Source organism: Nerophis ophidion, linkage group LG11, assembly GCF_033978795.1.
Source record: "Nerophis ophidion isolate RoL-2023_Sa linkage group LG11, RoL_Noph_v1.0, whole genome shotgun sequence".
NCBI classification, from domain to species: Eukaryota; Metazoa; Chordata; class Actinopteri; order Syngnathiformes; family Syngnathidae; genus Nerophis; species Nerophis ophidion.
Window position 1 is genome coordinate 65,540,495 of NC_084621.1, and position 22,946 is coordinate 65,563,440.

Sequence of the window (22,946 nt, forward strand, 5' to 3'; positions counted from 1 at the left end):
ATTTGTATTGAACCGTTTCGGTACGGGGGTTTCGGTCCGGTTCGGAGGTGTATCGAACGAGTTTGTAAGCCATAGTCTTAACAAGCTGCTCTGCTTTCTGCCTCTGTCTGAGCACCCAGCATTGTCCCGCCCATACAACCATCTGATTGGTTACATACAAAGCCAATCAGCAGTGCGTATTCAAAGAGATGTAACACACAATCAGCAGTTCGTATTCAGAACGCATGTTGTCAATGCTTCAGCGTCGAGCAAATATGTGTTTAGCAGCGGACATCGTACTCTCCCCAAATTATAAAAAACACTTCCCAGTCACAACTACTACTAGCATCACTATGAGCCCGTTGACCTTCTAGAAACTTAAACTGCAGCTCAGCCCGCTTGCAGTTCTGGCTTAAGGTGAAGAGCTTTTAGCGTAACGTTAGCTCATTTTGCTAAGTTTGTGTGTGTATGCGTGTGTGTGCGTGCGTGTGTTAGGGGCAGCAAAGCCCTGTCCGTCTGCTATTTCACTTGTTTCAGGGATGAATAGTCTCTCCTATTGCTATTGTACTATTTTTTCAGCTAGAGTTATATTAATCTTTAATAATGTAGCAGCCTAGTTTTGAATGGCAGGGTCCCTGCTATCACATGTTGACAAAAATATAACATTTACATAATAAAAGTCAACTACAGGCTTCCCTAATGCTGTAATTAAGCATGATGAGTTGACTTGAAACTGTTAAATGTTGCAATTTTTATGTGTAGAAGAAAGGTTTTGTTATTTTATTTAATCAAAGCAACAACTTGAGGCAGTTTAATGTGGATTAACGGGGGCAGAATTATTATAGTGTTCCCAATGTTAAGAGGATAAAGCCATTGTTTACAAATTTGGTAAATAAATAACCAAAAAATGTATATTTTGTTGTTTTCTTACTTTACCGAAAATGAACCGAACCGTGACCTCTAAAGCTAGGTACGTACCGAACCGAAATTTTTGTGTACCGTTACACCCCTAGAAGAGATTATACACTTCATGTTGTACATTTACAATTTTGACTCATATGCGATGATTCAGTTAGCCTTGATTTTTCCAGTGGTTATTTTTGTAGATATAAGAAAAAGTACAGATTTTAGTGTTTTTTTTTTTGCTGTATTGTATTTCATTTTATTTATCTGTACATATTAGTGAGAAATATGTAGTATTTATTACTATTTTTTGTTTTTAATAACGCTTTACTTCTTTTATGTAAGAACCTGCTCCGCAACAATGTAATTTCCCCATTGTGGGATAAATAAAAGTATATCCTATCCTATCCTACTAATATCTATATTACGGCTCGGTAAAATAATTGAATTGATTGAATATGAATAGATGTCTTTTAAATTTTGCAATATCAATTAAACTCTCTCCCTCCCCCGCTACCAGCAGCAGTGATACACTGACTATGTTAGCGTTAGCTGCCAAAAAGTAGCCATTTGGGGCAAAAAAAATGAAAAAGAGGGTCTGACTAGCATAACATAATCAACCCATTGTCCACACACCATAAAGATATACAGTAATTGAAACCATCACAATTTTTGTTGGCAAATAATTACGCCCACACTCTTCAGCTTCAATGGGCTGGTGCTCGAACTGAACCATACTACATTAGGATCAGGCAACGTAGACATCTGACTGAAACTGTTGATATAATTGATTAGATTTGTAACTGAAGGCCTTGTAAGATCACCACCGAATAAAGAACGGCAGCTGTACTCAGGAGGTACTTTTGTTTACATATTCATCTCCTTGCTTGCCTCACTGTCGTCAAATGCGCCAGAAAAACCAAGTGTGCACTTCCGGCCTTCACAATAAAATTAATACATATAGCGTTACAGCCTGTCTGACTTTGCTAACAAAATAAGAGTCCCAGAAGAATAGCTTATGTTATTTTGGACTCGAAGAAACAATACTTTAATGCAATTTGCAAGTATATAAGATTGCAATACATGTACACTTATTTGACTTGCAATTCTGTTTGTAATTTAAAATTCTACTTGTAAGAGAAAAAACGAATTACATTTGTATTTTTTTAACAGACTTGAGACATTTTAAATATTTAAATGTAGTGTATCGAATCGAGATCAATGGATTGAGAACCTAATGAGTCGTAATCAAATGGATTTGGTAAATTGGCTGTAATACCCACACCCAATCATTAATGATGTCAAAGGTCAACTCAAAGCCAAAGTCATTTACCATAAAATCTTCTGATTCATCCTTGGTTCTAAAAATGTAGAAGCTAAGGTAGTTAAGATCAGAGGTTTAGTTGCTAAGTGTCAGCGAGGTCTTCAAACTTGTCGTGTTCATGTTAAGAACTTGTTTCCACTCTATAAAATATACCACTATATTATCTATTTATTATACAATGTCAGTCAGTTTAATTCTTGTAAATAGTATTTCATCTTTCCTCCACTTATTTGTTACTGCAAGTTTCTGTCAGCTTTTATTATTCATTATTGCACAATAAAGAATACAAACAAACTCTTATCAGCATTATTGTTACCCGCATTAATTATTTTCTTATCATATTGGAAAATTCATAATCTGGCACATGTTAAACACAACAAGAAAACTATTCTAGCAATAATTGCTTGAAACAAAAAAGGGTAGGATTAAGTAAGGTAATACCATATTAGTACAGCAGCATTTTTTTTTTGTTTAAATTAAAAGATTCTTCCATCAAAGCCTTTCTTTCCTGCAAAAGACTGATACACTCATTATGATTCATGCTTTATACATTTTTCCATTTTGACTCAACCCCCAGATAACCCTCACAGAATTGTAGCAAAATTATTCTAATCAAGGTTTCTTTGCTGCACCCACGTTCTGATTGCATCAGTGAGCCGACAGACAGTTTAGTTGTTTTCCATGTTTACACAAATAAAAAAAGGAAATGGCAACTATACAGAGGTTAATTAGTCACCTCTGTGGAATCAGTTGTTTCCTCTCCCTTCTTTTGCTTTCTTTTGCTTAGATTGTTTTTAAGTCACTAGCCAAGCCAAAATTATGCAAGTATAAATAGAGCATTGGAGCCCTGTGTAGTCTTTTCCTTTTTTTTGGTTTCCTCTGCTGGCAGCTTGGGCAGCCCACTGCTGTATTTAAACTTACTGCCCATGGAACAGTTATTGTGTTGGCAGTCTCTCTTTTACTGTGACTCTTTTTAAAAGGGTGTGTAATTGGGATACCCTATGTATTCCAATGCTCAATCATTGATACAGTCCTTATCAGATGTTTCTGGCATGTTGCAACAGTGGATTAATCCGTTTTATCATATCTATAAATATACCACTGAATCATTACAATGAGTCTTCCTAGGGTGTCACTCCAGCCCAATAATGCATTAAGCATGATTATGACAGAAAACTGCAATGAGTCCCATGTAGGGATGAGTATTGTTTACATATTAACTGATACTAGTACCAAATCAGTACTTGAAAAATGGGACCGGTGCTAAAATGGTGTTCCGAACCTGTACTTATAAATTGAAAAACAAAATTATAATAATAATTGTTTGTTTCCAGTGACCTGGAGCCTCTCCCTTGTGAGAGGCATCCCTCCCAGCAGGACCCAGAAAGGCGCCTGAGGGAGCCAGGGGCCAATGACAGTGGCAGTGGCAGCACTGCCCCACGCAGCACAGAGGGCTCAATCTCAGAAGATGTCTTTACAGAAGCAGAGCTGTCCCCCATACGGGAGGAAGAGCAAGCATCCAGCGACGAAGTAGGTCTGGACAAGTCTTCTGGCGCTGCCTCTACAGAATCTGTGCAAACCGTGACTCAGGAGGAGCCCACTGGCTCCCAGGTGCCAGGCGATGCCCGCAGCTCAGTTAGCCATCCTGAGGACCCTCTAGCAGTAAAGGCCTCCGCCACAGAAGAGGACACTGCCACTGAAAAGAATAGCCAGTCCCCATTGGATTTCAAGCAGCACAGTGAAGAGAAGCCACCAAGCACACCCACTACCAGCTCCGCCACTAGCCAGGTCCAGCGCCCCAGCAGCAGCAGCACCTCTCGTCCAGGGTCCCAAAGCTCAGCCGCCCCACTTTCCATAGACACCCTTTCTGTCACAGCCAGTCCACCGAGGGATGCCAACGAGGGGACTGAAGTCTCCAAAACAGATTCTATGCAACATGAGAAGGTGGAGAAAGATGAAGCAGAACAGGAGCAAAAGGGCAACAACTCACAGGGTAGACCATTTAACACATTTAATTAAACATATTTGATTAAATTACACATCTTGGCATTTGGCTTATTGGAACAGTTGAACTGGTTATTAGAATGTGCGATGGTAAAGTTTTGCTTGGAGCCCAGATTTTGACACACTGCTTAGTTATGTCTATAAAGGTTCTCATTCATCCAGGTCATTGTCATCTTAGGGCGTTCAATTGATGGCAACTGGACTGCTTGGTTTGTCTTGGAAGACGTTCCGCCGCTCATCTGAGTAGGCTTCGTCAGTTCTTGCTCATAGACTTCGATTGGTCAGAATGACCAGAATGTTTCTAATTCCTGATGTTTGTTGGAGGCTAAATTGCAGAATATTTTAAGAATTGTTGAAAGGATGTGGGTGACAGGTGGGTTTTTCAACCTGAACAGTGTTGGTTTTTCAACCGTAACATAGATGGCTTTCTTCACTCCTCTTTCGTACAATCTGTCTTCCCTGTCCAGAATCTGTACATTTTTGTTCTCAAAGGAGTGCTGTTTCTCCCTGAGGTGCAAGTAGACTGTTGAATCTTGGCCTAAAGGTTAACCCGTCTATGCAGTGTCATGCGTCGGCTTAGTGGTTGTTTTGTTTCCCCAATTTATGAATCAGTGCATTCATCATTACACTGGATATCATGCACCAGATTATGTGGGTGTGTGGTGTCTGGTCTTTGGGATGCAGGGTGTTGCCTGGTTTGAAGTGTACTGGGATGTTGTGTTGGTTAAAAAATCTTCTGAGTTTCTCAGATAGACCTGATACATATAACAGTGTTTTTGCGTCGGTCACTTTTTTTCTCCTCCTCAAGTCTGTTCTCATTATTTCTGGAACTAGATGCACTTTTCACAAACAAAAAGCTGGGGTCACCACAGGTTTTGAGGGCTTCCCTTAATTGCCTATGCTCTTTCTGTGGGCAGATAGGAACATTATCAGCTCTGTGTTGTAGGGTTCTGATAATGCCTAGTTTGTGTTCCAGTGGGTTTTGTGAGTTAAGAAGTAGATCTTGATCGATATGTGTGGGTTTTAGGTAGATCCCAACATGAAGGGGCCCCTGTTTTCGCCAATGTGGACATCACTGTCCAAAAACGGCAATTCAGTGTCTTTGACATCCTCACGTGTGAACTTTGATTTTGTTTAATGAGTTACTGTGCTCGGTAAAGCCTGGCACTTCTTGGTTTCTGATTTTCACCCATGTGTCATCCACATATCTGTACCAATGACTTGGTGCTGTTCCCTTAAAAAAAACTCAGAGCTCTCTTTTACATGTCCTCCAAGTAAAGGTTTGCTACTATTGGGCATACAGGTGATCCCATGGCACTACCATGTTTTTGTCGGTAAAATGTTACCATGAATTGAAAGTATGTAATGTTAAGGCAAAGTTCTAGCAAATAGCAAATCGGTTCTGGGTTTAGTGTGGATCTATCATGTAATGTGTGATCACCTAGTAGATGTTGCCTCACTCTCTCTACTGCATCCTGGGTTGGAATACAGATGAACAGGGAGGTGACGTCGAATGAAACTATGGTTTTATTTTTATCCAGTTTCAGATCGCTGATCTTCGCAACAAAGTCAATTGAGTTTTAGACATGATGTGGAGTTTTGCCAACCAATGGTGCTAAGATGTTGGCCACATGCGTAGAAATATTGAATGTCACAGAGTTAATGATGCTGACAATGGGTCTGAGGGGAGCCCCATCTTTGTGTATTTTTGGAAGGCCATATATACCAGTCATGGTTTCTTGTGGATATAAGCGGTAATCAAATGCCCGGTTAATGGCTTCTGACTTTTTTAAAGTTTGTAAGCACTCTATGATTCTTCTCTTGTACCCACTTGTGGGGTCCCTTTTGAGTATTTCATTTGTGTTGGAGTTTTTGAGGAGTGTCGGCAACTTGTGTTGGTAGTCAGTTGTGTTGAGAATGACTATGCATCTCCCCCTTGTCACCTGGCTGGTTGGTTATGTTGCTCAGTTATAACCACAACTAGGCCCCCAAGCATTTGGAATTAGGGTTTTGCTGTATTTGTTGGTGGAATATTGGTGATTTAATAAGAGAAGTAGCCTCGTTTCAGCCAAGTTATTGCTAAGTCACCCTCAAATAAGATGGCATTTTTTGTCCAGACAGGAATTCAACAAGCATCCCAAGTTGGACTTTATTGTATCATTGTTTGCATCCTTCCTGGATCAATCGGCATGCATTGTCATCCAGGTATGAACTGGTGCACTGCAAACTGTCTGCTTGTGCTCAAATCCCAGAGGATGTGTGCCAGGTGTGACTCACTTGGTGTTGTATTACCCGCTTTAACTCTGTGAACAGCAACACATTTCTGTGGCAGGGAGATTTCTCATTTTCACTGCAGCAATTATTCTGCAGAAACAGTTGACAATTTAAAGGCATCTCAACTGGGTTTAAAAACTTTAGGTGTGCATTAGTACAACAATAAGTACGTTTACATCAAATATGGTGCCTTTGCAGACAAATGTTTTTTTCATTGAGTGATGTAATGTGCAACCAGTAGCTGGGAAAATGTGCCTGTGTAATGTTCCTGGCATTGTGACCTCATTTAGTGTCCTTGAGCTGTAATTATGACAAATAATGATGATAATCTGTTGTGTGCTACTCCTGTATTTTTCTCATCTGTTGAGTTTCTGGCTGTCAGATAAAGTGGCCAGTTAATGGAGGATATAACAATCAAGAAGATGTGGTTCTTCTCCAGATAAGGCCTTTGTCAAAATGCTTATTTATTGCAAATAGAATAAGTGTTACGCTTTTTATACCAATTAAATAACCTTTTTTGATATAAAATAGTTGTATTTTGTTTTAAGAACACATTTTTCCCCCTTCTATCTGCAGAGAGGACGAGTCGGTCACACAAGTTCCTTTGTCTGCGGGTGGGGAAGCCAATGAAGAAGACATTTGTTTCCAATGCCAGCGCCTCTATGCAGCAGTATGCCCAACAGGGCAAGAAGCACGAGTACTGGTTTGCTGTGCCGCAGGAGAGGTCAGTCGCTTTGTAGCATGTTTTCAACATGCAATAAAAAACTGCAGTTGTAAAGGATTTTATTTAGTTTTGGGTCTTTTTGTTATAACGTAATCATTGTTTAAAGTTAAGCTGTGTTTGAAGAATATCAAATATGCTTATTTTAATGATTAATGGAGCTGATCACTTTTAATTAATTGTACTTTATTCTGACACACAGTGGCAATGTCCCACTCAAAAAATACAAAAAAATAATATATTTGTCTGATGCAGTTAAAGACTGTCTTACTTTTTCAAGTAATAGCATGTTGCCATTTCTGACTACTAATGACATTTGAATCAGACAAGCACCTATGTCATTTTTGTTAGTCATGGTTCCGTTAAATCAGGGCGTTTTCAAATTATGAGGGGCACCTGTATGGTTCAGCTGTTTGGTCTCCTCGGAGGAAGGGCCACAATGTTAAACTATATTGGATGCTCCTTGTAAGGATATTAGGTTAGGGACATGTTAAATTCAAAACTAACTTTGTAAAGTGGGGGCTGGTTAATGTTGAAACTTATTTTTTGAGTGTGTTTGATGATTTCTTTAGCTATATAAGCAATGTTGTCGTGAGAAAGAAAGGATATTTAATGAACCGTACACAACCAGGACTTTGTGTATCATCTTTTAAGTTTTTGCTTTTAGGTCATAGCAATACACTACAGTGATACGGATTTACACACTTTTGGGCCTGATCTAATAAAGGTTTGTTTGTATTAAGACACAGGAAAACTTGATTGAACATGCAAAGCTGATCTACTAAACTTTTACACACGATTGCGTCTTTTAAATCAGCAAAATAGGGAGTGCAATTCATTAAGCGTGTCTGTCTTTATGTATATTTAAAATATATACTGGTTATTACGATGCTCACATGTAAAGAGCATTGTAATAGCGGGAGATGCAAATATAATCATTGAGCGCTGGTAGTATCAAACTGTTTTGCAACCGTCGTCGTGCGTCTAGATTTAGCACACTTGAAAAAAACGTTTTGTTTTTTACACCCTCTACAATGGTTTGTTTTGGCCTATTTTACAATTGACCTGATTACTAGGTAGGATAATTTGATTATATAACATGACACAAAATTTACAGTAAGTAATATTTCTTCTGAAAACATTTAAGAAAAGACAAATATTTTTTAACAGCCATTGGGAACATTAAAGAAAGAATCTAAACAATCTGGATACATAAGATTATATCAGTGGTGCTCACACTTTTTTAGCAGGTGAGCTACTTTTTAAATGGCCAAGTCGAGATGATCTACCTCAGCTTCATATATATGTGTATAAATATATATATATACATAAATATATGTATATGGGTGTGTGTATATATATATATGTATGTGTCTGTAGATATACAGTGTGTGTGCATGTTCTTCTTCCTCCAAACACGACGAGTTGAGTTTATACCAAAATGGATACATGGATGGTACAGCAGAGGATTGGGAGAATGTCATGTGGTCAGATGAAACCAAAATAGAACTTTTTGATATAAACTCAACTTGTCGTGTTTGGAGGAAGAAGAATACTGAGTTGCATCCCAAGAACACCACACCTACTGTGAAGCATGGGGGTGAAAACGTCATGCTTTGGGGCTGTTTTTCTGCTAAGGGGACAGGACGACTGATCCGTGTGAAGGACAGAATGAATGGGGCCATGTATCGTGAGATTTTGAGCCAAAACCTCCTTCCATCAGTGAGAGCTTTGAATGGTTGACCAAATACTTATTTTCCACCATAATTTACAAATAAGTTATTTAAAATTCCTACAATGTGAATTCCTGGATTTTTTTTTTCACATTCTGTCTCACAGTTGAAGTGTACCTATGATGAAAATTACAGACCTCTCTCATCATTTTAAGTGGGAGAACTTACACAATCGGTGGCTGACTAAATACTTTTTTGCCCCACTGTATATATGTGTGTGTGTGTGTGTGTGTGTGTGTGTGTATATATATATATATATATATGTATGTATGTATATATATATATATATATGTGTGTATGTATATATATATATATATATATATATATATATATATATATATATATGAAACATGTTTTTTGTTAACATGTTAAAGGTGTTTAATAAAAAATACAAGCATGTTTAACACAGATTCATTTCTTTCATAAAGACAAAAATATACATTTGTGTATTACTTATTCTGATGACTTGCATTAAGTGGAATATGACAGGATTCACCGTAGTGATATCTATATATGTCAAGGGGAGCGTCAAAAAGGAAGTATTCGCGTTACTCACCCGTTAAAAAAATGTGTGCCATTATTGAAAGCCTTAATGTTTTTATATTTATATGTTTACATGTATATGTAAATGTATATGTACATGTGGATATGTATGTGTGTATATATATATATATATATATATATATATACATTTTTTTATTTTTTTTATTTTTATTCATTTCTGAAACAGTTGTTTTTTTGCTAACATCTTAAAGGTGTTCAATAAAAATACAAGCATGTTTAACACATGTAGATTCCTTTCTTTCATGAAAACAAGAATATAAATTGGTGTATTACCTGATTCTGATGACTTGCATTAATTGAAATCAGACAGGATTCTAAGTAATGCTGATAACTTCCACATTTTCAAATTTACATTGTGGAGTCCAATACCACATGGAAGTTATTTTTTGGCATCTTATTTGTCCAGGTTTCATACTCGTATCCTTTAAAAGAAATACATTGACGGAAAATTTTGCAGCTCACTAGCTTGTGTGCGCTAGTTTTCTGAGGCTCTTATGTTGTTGACGCAGGCAGGATAGAGCATCAATTTTATTGTGAAGACAAAAACTGTGCGGTCGGTCTTTAGACTTTTGACGTAGGTATGCAGTGCCGTGAATGTCAGTAAAGTGCTGAAAGGGGCGTCATAGTGAAGATTGATGATTGCTAATGTCTAGGCCTATTTTTTTAATGTCGAGCTGGCGATCGACTGACACACCCGCCGCGATCTACCGGTAGCTCGCGATCGACCTAACGGGCACCGTTGGATACGTTGATCATGGCTTCAATGTTAAATTGCTTTGTTTTGATGTATAGGACCGAAATGTTTAACTGATCAGTGGTATGTATTTTTTATTTGTTGGTGTTAAGGAAAACATTTGTGATGGATTTTTCTTCGTGTGTGCCCACTTCCCATCCCCAGGTCAGACCACCTTTATGTCTTCTTCATGCAGTGGAGCCCAGATATGTATGGTGAAGGGGTCAGAGGAATGTCACAAGAACCTGGCTTTATGGTTGTCAAGAAGTACGAGGTGTCTGAAAGTGCTGAGGACGAGCCCATCACTGACCTCAATGTCAAAGAGTGGGAGGTAGGATCTACCCAGGCAACCTTTCCGCAAATTCACTTTTGTTTTCTGACCTGGCTCACAGAAATGAATTAATCATAGTTTTTTATTATTCTTTAATTCATCATCTGTGAAACCAAGATCATACGTGATGTATTGTTGACTACACTGTTGTATGTCAACATACAACACTTTGCTTTCATTATGCAATGCTCTGTGTAAATGTGCCGTATTGTCGTCATCACACTTTAGTCTTGTAAACTGCTTCTGTATTTGGAATTATGTCTACCACTGTTTGTTGATTTCTATTGTAAGGTGTATGTGAACTTTACCACACATGTATTTTATGTATGCTGTGTGAACCCTTGCTTTGCTTGGAATTGAAAATTCTAAACTTCCAACCAAAGTGTTTTGCATGTTTGTGTAATTGTTTACTCTTCTCGGTCAGTGTATTGTAAAGCCATTACATGCTGTGTGACAGTCGCTAATGTTGGCCTGCATTCGGCAATCTATTTTGCTGAATGGAAAATAGCCAACATCATAATACATTATTCCAGAATTTAATTGTTATCTTAATTTGGACTATCTTTACCACAGTACACTGATTATATACATTTTGTTTTTCATTTTCAAATGTTTTTTTTTTTTTTTGTTTTTTTTTCGAAGTATACAGTCACAAAATGTGACAGTTATACATGAATGTAGAACCATGGTTGTGCTTTATGAATGCACAGCACTATTCGCAATTATTGCAATTATTTTACTCACTTAATTGGTGCAGATCAGTGGTTCTCAGAGTCAAGACATCCATGATCAAATTAGTTGATGTTGGCAAACTCCTTTCCCCCCCCACTATAGTCACTTTTTCTCCATTGAATCGCCATATAGCATACAAGGCTGCCGTGGCTTTAGAAAGAACGTTAGTATATTTACTCTTCCCAGTGTTTGATGGCACCTTAGTTATTGCTTCCTCCGTCAAAAGAACTTTAGTGGCTTGTTGTGTTTTGTCTCTATAATATCTTAAGTTTTAATGGTTTCAAGCCAAAACTGTATGGCAAATGGCACATTGAGGGTATTCAATGTTGTTTTTGGTCATGCATGTAATCATAATTTTAAAAAGCCTGACTGATAGTGCGCATCTTGCAGGCTAAAATATCTGCCAGTGCTTGTGCCGAGTCGCACTTTATAGCTGAGAAGGCTGCCCCAGATAGTAGAAATAATACCCTCTGTGAACTATATTAAATAGATGTATTGCAAAACATAGCATTATGATCGTGTACTTTGCATACTTGGTAACTACGGGCCATGCAGTAGCTAAATTGAAGTACTGTTGTTGCACACTTACCAGAAATGACGATTGCAATATTTATCCACTCCTTTTTACCTTCTTTTTAATTGTGAATTGCTACTACTTGTGTCAGTCCCTCCCCTTCTGCTATGTAGCCAAGGTGGTGATTATTGGGAGAATAGTCAGAATCTACCACAGCAGGGTCATGATGAACGCAACATCTACTCCTAGGACAAGGTGGTTTTGTTGTTCTCCGTGTATGCACTTAAGCACTCAAAATGCCAAGTGTAAGTATGAAAGTGCAGACAGCCAATGTTACTTTTATTTGAATACACAAGAATGACACTTGTTTTTCTGTATTCAGTTCTGAGTGCCTCAGTGAAATTAAAGCTCAAATTAGCTCATTCTTATATTATATATTTTGAAAGGGGGCAGCATGGTGTTACAGGGGTTATAGTGAGTGCCTCACAATACGAAGGTCCTGGGTTCGATCCAGCGTTCGGGATCTTTCTGTGTGGAGTTTGCATGTTCTCCCCATGATTGCATGGGTTTCCTCCCACCTCCAAAGACATGCACCTGGGGATAAGTTGATTGGCAACACTAAATTGGCCCTAGTGTGTGAATATGAGTGTGAATGTTGTCTGTCAATCTGTGTTGGCCCAGTGGCAACTTGTCCAGGATGTGCTCCGCCTTCCGCTTGAATGCGGCTGAGATAGGCTGCAGCACCCCCCGCAGCCCTGAAAGGGACAAGCAGTAGGACATGGATGGATGGATATTTTTAAAGGCTAATTTAGAGCTATTCCTTCTAGAAAAACGTATGTATCAACCTAGCCGGTGGACTGGTGTTACTGTTGCTTTAAATTTTGCCAGTCTTGGGATAAATTGAAAAGTTTAACCAATAAAAAGGGTTGTATTCCTGTCCCGTGTTGTGATAAGCTTGTGGTGATGTCACTCAAATCATTTCGCTTGATGACCCCTTCAGGGAAAAAACGTTTCCTTATTACTCCATCAAGTTTAGTTGTGAAGTGAATTATATTTATATAGTGCTTTTCGCTTTTTTGTAGTGACTCAAAGCGCTTTACATCATGAAACCCAATATCTAAGTTACATTTAAACCAGAGTGGGTGGCTTTGGGAGCAGGTGGGTAAAGTTTCTTGCCCAAGGACACAACGTCAGTGACTAGGATGGCAGAAGCGGGAATCAAACCTGGAATCTTCAAGTTGCTGGCACAGCCACTCTACCAACCGAGCCATGCTGCGCCAGTAGGGTAGTGTACAAACCTATTAAAAACGTATGTATCAAGCTAGCCAGTGGACTGGTGTTACTGTTGCTTTAAATTGTGCCAGTCTTTGGATAAATTGAAAAGTTTAACCAATAGAAAGGGTTGTATTCCTGTCCCGTGTTGTGATAAGCTTGTGGTAATGTCACTCAAATTATTTTGCCTGATGACCCCTTCAGGGAAAATTGTTTCCTTATTAGTCAGTCAGGTTTGTAGGGTACAAACATATATAAACGCATGTATCAACGTAGCCGGTGGACTGGTTGTTACTGGTGCTTTAAAATTCTCCAGTCTTGGGATAAGTTGAAATATTTAACCAACAGAAATCGGGGTCTATTCCTGTCCTGTGTTGTGATTGGCTTGTTGTGATGTCACTCAAATTATTTCGCTTGATGACCCCTTCAGGGAAAACTGTTTCCTTATTAGTCAGTCAGGTTGGTAGGGTACAAACCAATGAAAGTTTATGTATCAACCTAGCCAGTGGACTGGTGTTACTGTTGCTTTAATTTTTTCCAGTCTTGGGATAAGTTAATATGTGACCAATACAAATCAGGGTCCATTCCTGTCCCGTGTTGTGATTGGCTTGTGGTGATGTCACTCAAATTATTTCGCTTGATGACCCATTCAGAAGAAAATGTTACCTTATTAGTCAGTCAGGTTGGTAGGGTACAAACCTATTAAAGTTTATGTATCAACTCAGCCAGTGGACTGGTGTTACTGTTGCTTTAAATGTTTGTGGTCTTGGTACAAGTTGTAATATTTGACCAATAAAAATTGGGGTCTATTCCTGTCCCGTGTTGTGATTGGCTTGTGGTGATGTCACTCAAATCATCTCACTTGAACCCTTCAGGGAAAATTTTTTCTTTATTAGTCAGTCGGGTTGGTAGAGTACAAACCTTTTAAAGTTTATGTATCAACCTAGCCAGTGGACTGGTGTTACTGTTGCTTTAAATTTTTCCAGTCTTTGTATAAGTTGTAATATTTAATTAAATTCCTGTCCCGTGTTGTGGTTGGCTTGTGGTGATGTCACTCAAATCATTTCGCCTGATGACCCCTTCAGGGAAAATTGTTTCCTTATTAGTCAGTCAGGTTGGTAGGGTACAAACCTATTATAGCAGTGGTGTCAAACGTAGGGCCCGAGGGCCGGATCAGGCCCGCGAACAGGTTTTATCCGGCCCGCGGAGTTTGCTAAAGTTAAAAAATGTACCTAAAATTTTGGAATGAAAGAAACTGCTGTTCTAAATGGATGTCGCAATAGCAATTATTTGTATCTTTGTATATGAAGCTATATATGTAAAAAATAAACCACATGATGTTAGTACATCAGTCGAGGAAAATGATCAAACTACATAAATAACATACTGTAATTTGATTTTGATATAATTTTTTCATCTTGATGGATTTAAAATGAACACCAATGAGTTGACTGATGAACATTATCACATAATGTATTCAGAAAATATAAATAACAACAAATAAAGATATAATACTATTAACTGCAACATGTAAGTGTAAAAAAAAAAAGAACAGTTGCCTTTATTTTTAAGTTATCGTGCTGTGATTTTACCAGTTCGGCCCATTTGAGAGTAGATTTTTCTCCATGTGGCCCCCAATCTAAGATGAGTTTGACACCCCTGTATTAAAGTTTATGTATCAACCTAGCCAGTGGACTGGTGTTACTGTTGCTTTAATTTTTTCCAGTCTTGGGATAAGTTAATATTTGACCAATACAAATCAGGGTCCATTCCTGTCCTGTGTTGTGATTGGCTTGTGGTGATGTCACTCAAATTATTTCGCTTGATGACCCCTTCAGAAGAAAATGTTACCTTATTAGTCAGTCAGGTTGGTAGGGTACAAAGCTATTAAAGTTTATGTATCAACTTAGCCAGTGGACTGGTGTTACTGTTGCTTTAGATGTTTGTAGTCTTGGTACAAGTTGTAATATTTGACCAATAAAAATTGGGGTCTATTCCTGTCCTGTGTTGTGATTGGCTTGTGTTGATGTCACTCAAATTATTTCGCTTGATGACCCCTTCAGGGAAAATTGTTTCCTTATTAGTCAGTCTGGTTGGTAGAGTACAAACCTATGAAAGTGTATGTATCAACCTAGCCAGTGGACTGGTGTTACTGTTGCTTTAAATTTTTCCAGTCTTTGTATAAGTTGTAATATTTAATTAAATTCCTGTCCCGTGTTGTGTTTGGCTTGTGGTGATGTCACTCAAATCATTTCGCCTGATGACCCCTTCAGGGAAAATTGTTTCCTTATTAGTCAGTCAGGTTGGTAGGGTACAAACCTATTAAAGTTTATGTATCAACTCAGCCAGTGGACTGGTGTTACTGTTGCTTTAAATGTTTGTGGTCTTGGTACAAGTTGTAATATTTGACCAATAAAAATTGGGGTCTATTCCTGTCCCGTGTTGTGATTGGCTTGTGGTGATGTCACTCAAATCATCTCACTTGAAGAACCCTTCAGGGAAAATTGTTTCTTTATTAGTCAGTCAGGTTGGTAGGGTACAAACCTATGAAAGTTTATGTATCAACCTAGCCAGTGGACTGGTGTTACTGTTGCTTTAAATTTTTCCAGTCTTTGTATAAATTGTAATATTTAATTAAATTCCTGTCCTGTATTGTGATTGGCTTGTGGTGATGTCACTCAAATCATTTCGCCTGATGACCTCTTCAGGGAAAATTGTTTCCTTATTAGTCAGTCAGGTTGGTAGGGTACAAACCTATTAAAGCAGTGGTGTCAAACGTACGGCCCGAGGGCCGGATCAGGCCCGCGAACAGGTTTTATCCGGCCCGCGGAGTTTGCTAAAGTTAAAAAATTTACCTAAAATTTTGGAATGAAAGAAACTGCTGTTCTAAATGGATGTCGCAATAGCAATTATTTGTATCTTTGTATATGAAGCTATATATGTAAAAAATAAACCACATGATGTTAGTACATCAGTCGAGGAAAATGATCAAACTACATAAATAATATACTGTAATTTGATTTTGATATAATTTTTTCATCTTGATGGATTTAAAATGAACATCAATGAGTTGACTGATGAACATTATCACATAATGTATTCAGAAAATATAAATAACGATAAAGATAGAATACTATTAACTGCAACATGTAAGTGTAAAAAAAAAAAAAAGAACAGTTGCCTTTATTTTTAAGTTATCGTGCTGTGATTTTACCAGTTCGGCCCATTTGAGAGTAGATTTTTCTCCATGTGGCCCCCAATCTAAGATGAGTTTGACACCCCTGTATTAAAGTTTATGTATCAACCTAGCCAGTGGACTGGTGTTACTGTTGCTTTAATTTTTTCCAGTCTTGGGATAAGTTAATATTTGACCAATACAAATCAGGGTCCATTCCTGTCCCGTGTTGTGATTGGCTTGTGGTGATGTCACTCAAATTATTTCGCTTGATGACCCCTTCAGAAGAAAATGTTACCTTATTAGTCAGTCAGGTTGGTAGGGTACAAAGCTATTAAAGTTTATGTATCAACTTAGCCAGTGGACTGGTGTTACTGTTGCTTTAAATGTTTGTAGTCTTGGTACAAGTTGTAATATTTGACCAATTAAAAATTGGTGTCTATTCCTGTCCCGTGTTGTGATTGGCTTGTGTTGATGTCACTCAAATCATCTCACTTGAAGAACCCTTCAGGGAAAATTGTTTCTTTATTAGTCAGTCGGGTTGGTAGAGTACAAACCTATTAAAGTTTATGTATCAACCTAGCCAGTGGACTGGTGTTACTGTTGCTTTAAATTTTTCCAGTCTTTGTATAAGTTGTAATATTTAATTAAATTCCTGTCCCGTGTTGTGTTTGGCTTGTGGTGATGTCACTCAAATCATTTCGCCTGATGACCCCTTCAGGGAAAATTGTTTCCTTATTAGTCAGTCAGGTTGGTAGGGTACAAACCTATTATAGCAGTGGTGTCAAACGTACGGCTCGAGGGCCGGATCAGGCCCGCGAACAGGTTTTAACCGGCCCGCGGAGTTTGCTAAAGTTAAAAAATGTACCTAAAATTTTGGAATGAAAGAAACTGCTGTTCTAAATGGATGTCGCAATAGCAATTATTTGTATCTTTGTATATGAAGCTATATATGTAAAAAATAAACCACATGATGTTAGTACATCCGTCGAGGAAAATGATCAAACTACATAAATAACATACTGTAATTTGATTTTGATATAATTTTTTTATCTTGATGGATTGAAAATGAACACCAATGAGTTGACTGATGAACATTATCACATAATGTATTCAGAAAATATAAATAATGACAAATAAAGATAGAATACTATTAACTGCAACATGTAAGTGTAAAAAAAAAAAGAACAGTTGCCTTTATTTTTAAGTTATCGTGCTGTGATTTTACCAGTTCGGCCCATTTGAGAGTAGATTTTTCTCCATGTGGCCCCCAATCTAAGATGAGTTTGACACCCCTGTATTAAAGTTTATGTATCAACCTAGCCAGTGGACTGGTGTTACTGTTGCTTTAATTTTTTCCAGTCTTGGGATAAGTTAATATGTGACCAATACAAATCAGGGTCCATTCCTGTCCCGTGTTGTGATTGGCTTGTGGTGATGTCACTCAAATTATTTCACTTGATGACCCCTTCAGAAGAAAATGTTACCTTATTAGTCAGTCAGGTTGGTAGGGTACAAAGCTATTAAAGTTTATGTATCAACTTAGCCAGTGGACTGGTGTTACTGTTGCTTTAAATGTTTGTAGTCTTGGTACAAGTTGTAATATTTGACCAATTAAAAATTGGTGTCTATTCCTGTCCCGTGTTGTGATTGGCTTGTGTTGATGTCACTCAAATTATTTCGCTTGATGACCCCTTCAGGGAAAATTGTTTCCTTATTAGTCAGTCTGGTTGGTAGAGTACAAACCTATGAAAGTTTATGTATCAACCTAGCCAGTGGACTGGTGTTACTGTTGCTTTAAATTTTTCCAGTCTTTGTATAAGTTGTAATATTTAATTAAATTCCTGTCCCGTGTTGTGTTTGGCTTGTGGTGATGTCACTCAAATCATTTCGCCTGATGACCCCTTCAGGGAAAATTGTTTCCTTATTAGTCACATCAGTCGAGGAAAATGATCAAACTACATAAATAACATACTGTAATTTGATTTTGATATAATTTTTTCATCTTGATGGATTTAAAATGAACATCAATGAGTTGACTGATGAACATTATCACATAATGTATTCAGAAAATATAAATAACGACAAATAAAGATAGAATACCATTAACTGCAACATGTAAGTGTAAAAAAAAAGAACAGTTGCCTTTATTTTTAAGTTATCGTGCTGTGATTTTACCAGTTCGGCCCATTTGAGAGTAGATTTTTCTCCATGTGGCCGCCGATCTAAGATGAGTTTGACACCCCTGTATTAAAGTTTATGTATCAATTTAGCCAGTAGACTGGTGTTACTGTTGCTTTAAATGTTTCCAGTCTTGGGATAAGTTGTAATATTTGACCAAATCAGGGTCCATTCCTGTCCTGTGTTGTGATTGGCTTGTGGTGATGTCACTCAAATTATTTCGCTTGATGACCCCTTCAGAAGAAAATGTTACCTTATTAGTCAGTCAGGTTGGTAGGGTACAAAGCTATTAAAGTTTATGTATCAACTTAGCCAGTGGACTGGTGTTACTGTTGCTTTAAATGTTTGTGGTCTTGGTACAAGTTGTAATATTTGACCAATAAAAATTGGGGTCTATTCCTGTCCCGTGTTGTGATTGGCTTGTGGAGATGTCACTCAAATCATCTCACTTGAAGAACCCTTCAGGGAAAATTGTTTCTTTATTAGTCAGTCAGGTTGGTAGAGTACAAACCTATGAAAGTTTATGTATCAACCTAGCCAGTGGACTGGTGTTACTGTTGCTTTAAATTTTTCCAGTCTTTGTATAAATTGTAATATTTAATTAAATTCCTGTCCTGTATTGTGATTGGCTTGTGGTGATGTCACTCAAATCATTTCGCCTGATGACCTCTTCAGGGAAAATTGTTTCCTTATTAGTCAGTCAGGTTGGTAGGGTACAAACCTATTAAAGCAGTGGTGTCAAACGTACGGCCCGAGGGCCGGATCAGGCCCGCGAACAGGTTTTATCCGGCCCGCGGAGTTTGCTAAAGTTAAAAAATTTACCTAAAATTTTGGAATGAAAGAAACTGCTGTTCTAAATGGATGTCGCAATAGCAATTATTTGTATCTTTGTATATGAAGCTATATATGTACAAAATAAACCACATGATGTTAGTACATCAGTCGAGGAAAATGATCAAACTACATAAATAACATACTGTAATTTGATTTTGATACAATTTTTTTATCTTGATGGATTGAAAATGAACACCAATGAGTTTACTGATGAACATTATCACATAATGTATTTAGAAAATATAAATAACGACAAATAAAGATAGAATACTATTAACTGCAACATGTAAGTGTAAAAAAAAAAAGAACAGTTGCCTTTATTTTTAAGTTATCGTGCTGTGATTTTACCAGTTCGGCCCATTTGAGAGTAGATTTTTCTCCATGTGGCCCCCAATCTAAGATGAGTTTGACACCCCTGTATTAAAGTTTATGTATCAACCTAGCCAGTGGACTGGTGTTACTGTTGCATTAATTTTTTCCAGTCTTGGGATAAGTTAATATTTGACCAATACAAATCAGGGTCCATTCCTGTCCCGTGTTGTGATTGGCTTGTGGTGATGTCACTCAAATTATTTCGCTTGATGACCCCTTCAGAAGAAAATGTTACCTTATTAGTCAGCCAGGTTGGTAGGGTACAAAGCTATTAAAGTTTATGTATCAACTTAGCCAGTGGACTGGTGTTACTGTTGCTTTAAATGTTTGTAGTCTTGGTACAAGTTGTAATATTTGACCAATTAAAAATTGGTGTCTATTCCTGTCCCGTGTTGTGATTGGCTCGTGGTGATGTCACTCAAATCATCTCGCTTGAAGAACCCTTCAGGGAAAATTGTTTCTTTATTAGTCAGTCAGGTTGGTAGAGTACAAACCTTTTAAAGTTTATGTATCAACCTAGCCAGTGGACTGGTGTTACTGTTGCTTTAAATTTTTCCAGTCTTTGTATAAGTTGTAATATTTAATTAAATTCCTGTCCTGTATTGTGGTTGGCTTGTGGTGATGTCACTCAAATCATTTCGCCTGATGACCTCTTCATGGAAAATTGTTTCCTTATTTGTCAGTCAGGTTGGTAGGGTACAAACCCATTATAGCAGTGGTGTCAAACGTACGGCCCGAGGGCCGGATCAGGCCCGCTAACAGGTTTTATCCGGCCCGCGGAGTTTGCTAAAGTTGAAAAATTTACCTAAAATTTTGGAATGAAAGAAACTGCTGTTCTAAATGGATGTCGCAATAGCAATTATTTGTATCTTTGTATATGAAGCTATATATGTACAAAATAAACCACATGATGTTAGTACATCAGTCAAGGAAAATGATCAAACTACATAAATAACATACTGTAATTTGATTTTGATACAATTTTTTTATCTTGATGGATTGAAAATGAACACCAATGAGTTGACTGATGAACATTATCACATAATGTATTTAGAAAATATAAATAACGACAAATAAAGATAGAATACTATTAACTGCAACATGTAAGTGTAAAAAAAAAAGAACAGTTGTCTTTATTTTTAAGTTATCGTGCTGTGATTTTACCAGTTCGGCCCATTTGAGAGTAGATTTTTCTCCACGTGGCCCCCAATCTAAGATGAGTTTGACACCCCTGTATTAAAGTTTATGTATCAACCTAGCCAGTGGACTGGTGTTACTGTTGCTTTAATTTTTTCCAGTCTTGGGATAAGTTAATATTTGACCAATACAAATCAGGGTCCATTCCTGTCCCGTGTTGTGATTGGCTTGTGGTGATGTCACTCAAATTTTTTCGCTTGATGACCCCTTCAGAAGAAAATGTTACCTTATTAGTCGGTCAGGTTGGTAGGGTACAAAGCTATTAAAGTTTATGTATCAACTTAGCCAGTGGACTGGTGTTACTGTTGCTTTAAATGTTTGTAGTCTTGGTACAAGTTGTAATATTTGACCAATTAAAAATTGGTGTCTATTCCTGTCCCGTGTTGTGATTGGCTTGTGGTGATGTCACTCAAATCATCTCACTTGAAGAACCCTTCAGGGAAAATTGTTTCTTTATTAGTCAGTCAGGTTGGTAGAGTACAAACCTTTTAAAGTTTATGTATCAACCTAGCCAGTGGACTGGTGTTACTGTTGCTTTAATTTTTTCCAGTCTTGAGATAAGTTTTAATATTTGACCAATACAAATCGGGGTCCATTCGTGTCCCGTGTGGTGATTGGCTCGTGGTGATGTCACTCAAATCATTTCGCCTGATGACCCCTTCAGGGAAAATTGTTTCCTTAATAGTCAGTCAGGTTGGTAGGGTACAGAGCTATTATGTGTATCTCGGATAAGGAACTTGCGTGCTGAAATGCCACTTTGTACTTTCAACCTCACCCAGAGAGCAAGACATGTTTTCTCGGAGGGTAAAGAACCAAGAGAAACGACCGACATCTAAGTATACCCGTGTATGTTGACTATTTATAGTTGCAGTGTTGATATAGTACTTGTACGTTCACATGCTGTTGTTATGGCTGGCCAGACGCGCTAGCTTGCTAGCAAAAGCTAACGCCAGGCTCGTTCTTATTCTGGCAGTTTAAAAACAAAAGTGAACACTAATGTTGACCTTTACGACCGCTGGGTGCTTTCATACCGGCGATTAAAGGTGCAAAGCGGCTCTTAAGTTTGTGGTGCAAGGTGGCAGTAATGATAATGCTCTGTAAACTACGATGTCGCCTCGAAGTGGGCAGCAATGTGTTTTGTTTTTTCCATATTAGATGTGTTGGTTTGTCCTTTTTATTTTGGCTTTGACGATGCTGGTAAAGAACTGATGAGCAAAAAGTATGAAAGAGTTGGGACTTTTTTTGGTGTTTAGTAAACATAATTGTGAAGTGGCCGACTCAGGCTGCTGATTTAGGCATGCTCTCCCATCCATCCATCCATTTTCTACCGCTTATTACCTTTTGGGGTCGCGGGGGGAGCTGGCGCCTATCTCAGCTACAATCTCTTCCATGTATAGAATAAAAATTACTTTATTGATCCCTGGGGGAAATTCAGCACCACATTTCGCTCACAATAGACAATAATAATATATTATATATATATCATATATGAATAGTATAAATATATTCTACATATATTCTACATTCAAGTGCAGTCAAGAAGGAACATATGCATTATACAATCTGAATTTATTACCATGAATTTACCATGAATTGATTAACGTGGACCCCGACTTAAACAAGTTGAAAAACGTATTCGGGTGTTACCATTTAGTGGTCAATTGTACGGAATATGTACTGAACTGTGCAATCTACTAATAAAAGTATCAATCAATCAATGGCTGTCGGTATGAAGGACCTCCTGTGTCGTTCCGTGTTACATTTTGGGAGTCTGAGCCTTCCTGTTGTAAGCACAATACCAATGGCGCGCTATTTGCAAAATGCACAACCGCATTTTGCAAATTTAATGTCAAATCAAATGTTTATTGGATTCATCACTATACAGTGTGCATCCACGACTAAACTACTGACTAAACCACTACCAAGTGTGGATTCAGGCCCGGTGGCCTATTTCAAGTTCCAGGTAACCCTACATTATTATATTTTATAGATAGTAAACCAAGTTGTGGTAGTAGTTTAGTCAGTAGTTCTGTCATGGATGTACACTGATTAGTGATGAATCCAATAAACATCCATCCATCATCTTCCGCTTATCCGAGGTCG

General features: G+C 37.8%; 1 protein-coding gene across 7 annotated transcripts in view; it reads left to right on the plus strand.

Moving 5' to 3' along the window:
- oxr1a (oxidation resistance 1a) overlaps positions 1-22,946 on the plus strand; it is a 427,940-nt gene that overhangs the window by 383,761 nt on the left and 21,233 nt on the right. For 6 of the 7 annotated variants that reach the window (XM_061916496.1, XM_061916499.1, XM_061916500.1 and 3 more), the window contains 3 exons: positions 3,541-4,199; positions 7,061-7,208; positions 10,401-10,566. In XM_061916496.1, coding sequence (XP_061772480.1) covers positions 3,541-4,199; positions 7,061-7,208; positions 10,401-10,566 — 973 coding nt within the window. Of the gene's footprint in view, positions 1-3,540; positions 4,200-7,060; positions 7,209-10,400; positions 10,567-21,509; positions 21,690-22,946 lie in introns of those variants that run through there. The other variant, XM_061916502.1, reaches the window with a different exon arrangement.